General features: G+C 35.3%; 1 protein-coding gene across 3 annotated transcripts in view; it reads left to right on the top strand.

Moving 5' to 3' along the window:
* Positions 1 to 3104: 3104 nt before the first annotated feature.
* The window catches only part of LOC150097302 (uncharacterized), a 194773-nt gene continuing 187944 nt past the window's right edge, over positions 3105 to 9933 (top strand). For all 3 annotated transcript variants that reach the window (XM_090407023.1, XM_090407025.1, XM_090407024.1), the window contains exon 1: positions 3105 to 3461. In XM_090407023.1, the coding sequence (XP_090263149.1) occupies positions 3394 to 3461 (68 nt within the window). In that variant the 5' untranslated portion in view covers positions 3105 to 3393. The remainder of the gene's footprint in view (positions 3462 to 9933) is intronic.

Raw genomic sequence — 9933 nt, 5'->3', positions numbered from 1 at the left:
TTCGTCATAGTTTTCTACTTCATCCTACAAATGTTTCAGTCAGGTTCAGATTTGAAGTGGTGATCTTGATTGTCCATTAGATGCGTAAAAAATCAAGGGACAGCTTTAATTCCTGAAAGGGAGTAGGGCGAGGCCGTTTTAGTATTATCTGGCTTTTGGAGACCGAGGAACAACAGCAATCTTCACTCCTAGCCAGTCTGAACTACCTTGCCTAAACTATTATTGATTTTATTCGGCATCCGGTGACGAGTATATGGCAGATAACTGCCGCCATCTTGTGGGTCCTAATTCAAACTTAATATTATTTTATTGTCTGAAATATTGTAGATTCTACCGTAGATATGCTTGAACTTCGTGATTAAAAACTTGAAATGTCCTGAAGGAAGACCTTATTTGTCCTGCCAGAGATTGAGTAACTCGGGAACTGGTCCAAGAAAGGTTTAGAAAAAGTTCCTTTAGATAGTGACTAGAATCGAAGTTAGAACGCTCTTTCGTCCGGCGGTTTTGCGCTATTGAACACTATTTCATACAGGATACGAAATCCATTATTAGATGCGTATTGTTATTCTTAAACTATCCCATAGCAGACTTTGAAACAAAAAATGGATTTTTCTTTAGTTTTAACAATATATAACTTTCCACCTTACCTTAAGTACAGTATTATTGAGAAAGTGGATCTCTCCCTTCATGTACTCATGTAATGTAAGCAAATAGATTAAAAAATACAAACCAATTCTTCCGAATCACAAAACTAACCTACAACACATAATTTCTTCCTAAATGGAAAGTAGGGAAACATTCAATTATACACTAATGTTGTACAGTTGGGTCTGGTGATATATGGTCCATGTGTGATACAGAATCCTTACAGGCTGACTTGAACAGGCATTCTATGTGTATTTATTAATGATTGCTAGTTTCTTATAGCTACATGCAAGGATATGCATTTTAGTCTGAAGATATTGCAGATCGATCGTTATATATTAATGGAATTTGATGCAATTCATTGAAAAAGCTAAACCTATGCATGATAGTAGTTAGACAAAGAAGACAGTAGGCGTGATAAAGTTTAGAAACCACATTGTTAAAAAGGTTAAGACATCACATCTGATAACTATAATGTGGAGAAGAATATGAACTTGTAGAAATAAAGAAGTTATTCTCCTATTTTGACTCCATGGAGACACCGTTAAAATAATAATAATAATAATTTTACAAGCTTTGATAACACCACATCTGAATTACAGTGATCGGATTTGGTTGCTTGGGTACAATAAGTGTAAGGAAACTGTCAAATAGATTCTGTACTGGGTAACTAAGATAATATCTACTTTGTAGAACTTTTGTTAGGAGGAAAGGCCAAACGGTTATGGGCATCAATGTTTGAGAAATAAAAGGAGAGGAGATATGATAGAATATATAAGCTAGCAATGATCTTAGCATATAGATATAGGTGAAAGTTTTTAGTTCATGATAAGTTGAAGAGGAACTTGGATCATCCCTGGAAGCTCAGTAAGAGTGTGGTCATTGAGCATGTAAGATCCAGATACTTTTAACGGTGTGATGACTGACAGTCATTTTATGACTGTCTCTTTGGTGAAGTTCTCAAGGAGAGGTATGATCAGGGCCTACAAGAAAGCAAGAGAAGACCGATGCAAATTATCAGGACCCAGTGATATCATTATCAGCCAGTTCACTTTTGTTAGGGGGGGGCACGAATTTATTTATAAGGCTGTCTACTTTTTTCCCCTGGGCATTTTTTTGCCCATGATATGTACTTAGGCATTGTTTGATTAGAACATCTTCCTCCTTCATGTTTCTAATTCTTTGTATGTTCCAGTATATTCATAATATTAAAAAAATTAGCTAATGCATTTTATTTTCTTATAGGGAGTAGGCCTTTATTAAAACACTATCTAGCTTTTGGAGACTGAGTAGGCAGTTCAATCTCCACTGGTAGCCAATCAGAGGTAGCTAGCCCAAGATTATTACTAATTATAAGCGGCAACCGATAAAGAGACATTAAGAGACTGACAAACAAGTGCTACAATCTTTTGGGACCGAACCGTAACAGGATATGTTCTTGTCTGAAATAGTGTAAGTTCTACATTCGATTTTCTTGAGTTTATGGGGAAAAAAACCGACCGTATGCCAGTGCCAGTGACTAACTCTAAAACTGGTCAGAGAAAAGCTTAGAAATAGTTCCATCAATCAGCGACTAGATTTGAACTTAAGTCTATCTTTGGGTGGGCCTAGCACAGAGAACACCAGTGACCCTTCCACTGAACTACACAGGCTGTCAATAATATTAATAATCAAAATATTAATGAAACTGATAATATAATTCGTGATCAGAGTGAATGACACCAATTTTGCCCATCTGGGTCCCCTTTCCCAATTTTAAATCCAATTAAGCACAACTGTAATTTAAGTAATTCGTCTCAGTATGACCATGAAGTATTGTATTTTAAGTTTACTGATTCATTTCTAATATGTTATACCTTATTTTCAGAAAAGCAATGTAATCGCTATTTTTGCTGAATAAGTATGTAAGCTAGTTATTTCTGATTTTTTCTCTCTTGTAAATGACATCGAAAACGTCATTCTTCGAAACTCTGGATAACTAAATAAAATAAATAACGTGAAATTCGCGTATTTAAAATTTCTATTGACGTCGTTCTTTTTTTAAATTTTATTTTGGAAAACAGAAATAGATTCTCTGGTTTTCTTTTCATAATTACATCTAGACAACCGCAAATTGATGCACATTAATTTAACCTGGGCTATCAATAGCGCGTCTATTATAAAATTTGCATATAACAGTAATAAGAGTAAATAAGTAGAAAAGCTTTAATTAAAATAAAAGTGGTAATTCATCAGACTAATGAAAACAATGATTTGAATTGTATTGGTTATTTTGTTCATTAAGATTCATAAATATACTTTTTTTTGTTCTAAAATAATTATATCCTATTTGTAAATAATATTTGTTCCACGGGGAGGCATTGTAATATTTAAGTTTTGTTGTTTATTTCACGTTCATCGCAGCGTGTAGCAGGTGTTGTACCGTGCACCTGAAAGTATAATTTTGCTTTCGAACGGGGACGATCGATTTATTAAATTATGAGGTGATTAGTTTTTGCAAAATTACGAAGTAACTATTATTTAGATTAAATTAAACAGTTGTCAGGTTTGTACTTACAGATCAATTAGAAATGTCTATCATAATATCACCTTCTGAATTACATGAAGCAGTTTAAAATCGAATGCCCAATTAATTTTATTTATTCACTGAAAAATAAATCTCGCCGTATTATTAAAATATATACAGTTCCTATAGCCCGAAGTTTTACCCTGGTCGACTTCTAACAGTGCATAAGATTAAAAACTTGAATGATGTCAAGGTTATTTCGCAAGAAACACTTTTTTAGGAAATTAAAAGAAGATGACTTAATGCCTAGGTATGTATACATTGTACTGTTTCTTGAAAACATTTATTACAGAATTTGTTTATTACTTTCTATCTTCAGTTATTCACAGAAGCTCCTGGTTATAATGGGAATATATTTCACTTGCACAGAATTACGTGTGCAATATTTCAAGGTTAAACTGTAACTGATCCGATTCGCATGGACAAGTTTGTGTTTGTCAGGATCCAGGACTTGTTCTTTCCACAATTATAAAAATAGCCAGAAGCAAGTGACTTCTGTGTTCACACAGTTTCCAGTCAAATTCAATTCTATTGCAACATCTTCACAAAGGTTGTGTGTGTGTGTGTGTAAAAAAAAACAAAACAATAATAATAAATGAAAAACGCAGTTTACCAAAATCTCTCTCGTTCTGTCTCTCTCTCTCTCTCTCTGTGTGTGTGTGTATTAGTACGTCTTAAATAATCAGCCGCATTAATGAGGTCGATCAATTTATTAAATTTTGCCAAACTGATTGCCGCATAATCATAATTTATGGATCACCTATCTTTTAAATTATATTAACCACTTTACAGATTTGTGCTAACAAATAAATTAGAAATGTTTAACATTATTGCCTTCTAATATGTCAGCCTGTCGACTATGAATGGACTCAAAGCGAAAGTAATACATCCCCCCCCCCCCCAAAAAAAAGACGTAAGTTCTGATTTTTCAGGATATTATGTAGCAAAAGTATTATTATTGTAAGTTTTTACCTTCCCCATAGCTTGTGTATTTTGCTTCGTTGTGTTTGTTTCCGATATATACGCATACTAGCAACATTTGGATTTGCGTACCTCCCAAATGTAATAATTAATTTTGTCGTATCGCAGGTTTTATCCCTTCTAAATAATTTGTCCTTCTGAATTCCGAAGTCTTCCTGAACCAATTCTCTAAGTATATAAGCATGACAGATGTTTGGAATCATTTGTTGGGGGGGGGGGACTATTTGTTAATGCTGACTGCAAAGGAATAATTCTAATTTAGAAAAGTGACGTGCGTTTTTAGGATATATTTCCACTGAAGTAGTATACAAGAAATAAACTAATTTTGCAAGTTGTTGCAATAGAATTGAATTTGACTGGAAACTGTGTGAACACAGAAGTCACTTGCTTCTGGCTATTTTTATAATTGTGCTTGAAACAGTGTATACACGAAAGAACAAGTCCTGGATCCTGATTTCACGAGATCCAACGTTGGTTCATCATTATCAGTTCTAGCTCTGAAAAATCTACTCTGATAAAACTGTGGATAACGTGTTCCAGACGTTACTGTAAAGATGAAAATTTCTGATTTATATATCTCTGTTGAACAAGGTCTGTGTAGCTCAGTGGAAGTGGAGCTGGAGCTTACGTCCTCTGTGCTTGGTCGCTCGAAATTAGACTTAGGTTCAAGTCAACTGGAGGAACTTTTTCTTAAGCCTTTTTTTTGACCGGTTCCCCGAGTTAGTCGATCTGGCACTGGCAAGCGGGTTTTTCGTCCCGTAAATTCAAGAAAATCGACCGTAGTACCCACATTATTTCAGACAGTAACATATCCTGTTAGGGTTAGGTACCAAGAAATGGCAGCACTTGTTTGCCAGCCTCTTCTTCGGTGGCTGCCTATAATTAGTGATATACATGGGTTAGCTATCTTTCATTGGCTACCAGTGGAGATTGAGCTGCTCACTCAGTCTCCAAAAGCTAGATGGGTATAAAGGCCTCGCCTGCTCCCTCTAAGGGAATAAAAGGCGTTAGCTGATTTAGTTATTTTTTTATCTCTCTGTTGGTTACTTCCACAAGATTCGTAAATTTTAAAGCATTTTAATCAACCCGGTGAAATGATCATTATTTCACTTTTGTCTTTTAACACAGTACTCAATTGGCAAACAAAGTGAGTGTTGTGCATTAAGTGGGTATTGGTCATATAAGGAACAACCGTTACATTACACCTAAAAGAAAGGGGGATTGTTACCAGTGTTGGCTTGTTTTCTATTTTTAAGGCTTCTGATGAGGAAGAACGCAACAAGCAGTGGTGAAGAGAATTACAGAAATTTTAAGAAATATACAGCGACATATTTAGGAAATATGTTGCTTTATTTTCATACTCTCTGGAACATTTTTTGTTTGTGTGTGCGTATTACTCCAGTTTCATAACATACTCTCAGAGTTCTGACCGAAAGGTGTTTAGTTGCGAAGTGTTTGCTTTCCGTATGTCGATTTTCTGTTAGATTTTCTCTGTAGGCTTCGTTTGTGGAAGTGTTCTTACGCACATAAATAAATACAATGCATTTTTTTTTTTTTTTTAATAACCTACCAGATGTCTTGGTTTTGTGACTGGTCTTATTATGAACAATCTGAAAGATATGCCTTTGCTGTCGTGAATAATCTCACATCAAGCATTTTTAGCCTGAAACAATCCGGCCTTGCTGAAGATGCCATCTCTACTAAACACATTCCTGTGAAATAAGAGCAGATTTCTTATTGAACGTTTTTATAAGGAAACTCGTGAAATGTGCCTTCATTGTTCATATAATATAAATGGATTGGGACCGCGTTTATTTCCTTTATGGGAGCGTTTTCAATCTTCTAATCTCTTAATTTGTTTATTCAGTTATGTATTTAGGTTTCACAGATATATGAAACCCGAATTAGATTTTTTTTTTTTAATGTTATTTGCAGTTAATGAAAATATACCCAACAAAACCAGTTTTTAACAAAGAAAAATCAGCTAAAATGATTCAGACAGCCAAGTTTTGTTTGAGTGGGATCATTTATAGTAACATTGATTCATGTCAAAGTTTCTGGGACAGAAAAGTACGTAGATACTAGAATGCACATAAATAATTTATTGACAAAATTAATTATTTACAAGCTAACGTTTTGCTAGCATTATCAGAGGCACTTAAACAGTCAGTGAAAACACAACAAAATGATTTGAATAACAAGAACAGTCACGTATGGAGGGTAACAGTAACGGTCTTTGTGGTGATTCGTTTTATTAATGATGACGGGTAGATAGGGTGGTACGCCAAAATCTATTCAAGATCACATCGTCTGTTTAGTTACAGTTATAGCTGGATTCTGTAGAACTTGTATGCCGTTTCAGAAATATCCCCCCCCCCCTCCAATTTAAACGTGAATTTGTTAAATAGCTGTCTTTCTTCCATCTGATGAAGTGATCTTTCACCGCAGCATGTTGGGACGTTGTCCATTCCCTTGGTAGTCTAGATACGATATCTAGACTACCAAGGTAGTCTAGATATCGTATCAAGTACTTGTAGAGAGGCAAAATGACTTCCACATTTTACATGCTTACATGTTAGTGTTGTTCTCACTATTGCATTTATCCTCTGAATCAGTAGCGCACTTAGGATTTGATCTTGGGGGGGGGGGAGGAAGTTGAGTAGACGATTTAAGAATATACACTATGCATCGCATACGATCTATGACAGCCCAAAGTGTAGTCCACGCACAGTACATTCATAATCATGCTCATTGACATTTGTATCACTATTACGTCTATTCGTGTTATTAATGATGACGGGTGGATAGGGCGGTACGCCATCTCGACGTTCCTCTCAAGATGATTTAGTTGCCTTGACTCTCATTATGTCTCATTCCAACGAATAATTTCTCTGCCAGATCCATTCATGTGCAGGCCACCCCTCTTAAGCAAATATTTTCTATTATGAGACTTACTGCACACATCCAAAAACTCACCCCGTTTCTTCTACATAGCCTGCAATGATCGCCAATTCATAAGTAGTATAGAAATAGAAGACACGACACAGGATAAATTTTTTAAAAAATGAATTTTAATTAGGAAAAGATTTTTGGAAAATTTTATAGTGTTTTCTTTTTCTTTTGGGGCAGGGCCCTCTGAGTTGTATTTGCAATTTTTGCTATGTGACCATCGAACTTCAACTTTCTGTCCGCCATAACTCCAAGATCTCTAGCTTCGTCAACTACTTAAAGACTAATTCCACCAATATAATATGCTGTTGAATATCGCATCACGCCAAAGTTCATAAATTTACATTTAATAACATTGGATTTACGCCATTATTGTTTGCTCACATTCCCAGCCTTTTCAAATCAGTCTGTAAATGTTGTATATCAGTAACATCTCTGATTGTCCTTCCTATCTTTGTATCATCAGCAAACAAGCGAATGTCTGCTCTCATCCTCTATGAAGTATCATTAATGTATAGATTAACAACAATTGTTCAACACATCCCTGCGGCACACCACTGGTCACCTTAAATCTGACAGCTTCGCATCCTCCATATATTTCTTTCTTATATCTGTCTGTCACCCCATTTATTCAAACCAAGAGTTTATATTCCAATCCCACATTCTCTAATTTATGCAAGAGCCTTTCATGTGGTATCCTGTCAAATCCCTTAGCAAATTCCAACGGTATCATCGTGTATCTATCTCTTTTATTCAACTCAGCCGTAAGATTATTATAAAATAAGCAAAATTGTTCAGATATGATCTCCTTTTAGTAAATCCATGCTCTTTCTTGCATTGCCCACCAATTTCTCTATGCGAGTTCCCAATTTCTCTAAAATCTTTACAGTTACTCCAGGCATAATGATAGATCGATAGTTAACATATCAGTCTTTAGTCTTTGCACTCCCTGTGTAATGGAATTATTTTTGGGATCTTTCATGAGCTAAGACTCAAATTATGCAAACATGTCAAGGACATGGTCAGTTCGGCCAAACATTCCTTTAATACACATATGTAATATTCCATCTGTCCTAATTTCTGAATTGTCCTAATTGCTGAATTCTTATGCAACAGCTCTAGAACCTTCTTCTAATGTGCCCTTATGTCGTCGTCCAATGTAGTGATAGCACTACTGTGCATTATGTTACATACACCAGATTGATAGATATTGGTGAAGTAAGCACTCATTAGTTGAACTCCCTCATCTTCTTCTTCTGATACTAAGTAGCGTCTGCATTGTGTAAAGCTATTCTTTCCCATCCATTCTTTCTTTTATTTGCCGCATAATAATACTTTTTTTGGGGTTGACCTTTAGCCTGTTTCTTTTCATACAATACTGGCAACTCTTCTGGCCTGAGCTTTATGTATTTCATAACTCTTCTTGCTCTAATTCTCACGATATTCCTTCCACATTTTCTTTTTTATGGGTCTCTTGTTTGATGAGGTTGTCCATCTATTTCACTCCCATTCTATTTGTTCTTCGAACTCTAGGGACGCATTCAGATACCGCATTATTCAAGCATGTTTTTAAAGTTTCCCATGCACTGCTGATAACCTTCCCAATTCAACAACTGATACCATGAAACCAAAGACAGCATTCTCCTGAATTTGTCATAATTTCCAGATTTATAGTTCAATATATATAACCTGTCCTGATTGGAATATCCATGTAGTTGGCTACTTCCCATGATATCATTAGTAGTATTCTCTCCTATCTCTTCTGCCATTCTTAAAATTACTATTCCTTTGCAATCAATTCCAGTTGTGACATCTGCCTTCGAGAGCCAAGTTTCACTAATACGAACAATTTTAAGCTACAATGTACCCGTATTTACCAAAGAAACAAACTCAACCATTTTGTTTCTAATGCTCCCGATATTTGTGTATAGGCATAACAATTTACCTCCTCACTTTTTCTTATACTTACAGCTACAGTTTGCTTGGCCCATTTGTGCAACTTAGTTTTCCCTCCCCATGCACACTCAAAATGCCGAACCCAAATTGCAGTCAACGCACAGTACATTCATCTTATTGAGATTTGTATCACTATTATGCCTACACATCCTCGACGTTCCTCCAAGATGATTTAATTGCCTTGACTCCCTCATTATGTCTCATTCCAACGAATAATTTCTCTGCCAAATCATTCATATGCAGGCCACTTAAGCAAATATTTTCTATAATGAAACTTACTGCACACATCCAAAAACTCGCACGCGTTTCTTCTACAGCCTGCACATTGAATCATTTGCTATCATTGTCCTCCTTAATCACTATCTTATCACAGTAATAAACTAATCATTTTTACTTTTTGTCCTTTCTTTCTGGCTTATATCAAGTCTTTTGTATCCTCTCTCATACTATATTTATCATTCCTTAAATCATTAGTTCCGACTTGCAGTACCATCTCTTTTCTTTTCGGTTTTAATGTTGCCTTTGTTGCATCCTTTATTTTAGCTCTCAGCAAGCTCGATATTGTGACTCCTTCGTGAGCTTAAATTTAATTATGAGATTATTGTAGCCTTATGACATTTTCCCCCTTAGATTTTAAATGACTCATGTTATTTTTATTATTATCAATAACATTATCATCATTATTACTCATTGATAAATTACGACTTACCGCGTTTTCCTTCCTGTTATTTTTCTCCTCGTTTTCTTTTCTTGTCTTAGTTCCTGTAAACGTTTCTGCTTTCTCCAACTACCTGGTCTTTTTTCAGATTATTGCTTTTAATCTTGAATTTTCATAT

Source organism: Typopeltis vanoorti, chromosome 17 (genome assembly GCF_054136105.1).
Source record: "Typopeltis vanoorti isolate ZY-2024b chromosome 17, IOZ_Tvanoo_1.0, whole genome shotgun sequence".
In the NCBI taxonomy this organism is placed as follows: Eukaryota; Metazoa; Arthropoda; class Arachnida; order Uropygi; family Thelyphonidae; genus Typopeltis; species Typopeltis vanoorti.
Note: the sequence above shows the minus strand (reverse complement) of the source record. Positions and strands in the feature narration are given on the sequence as shown.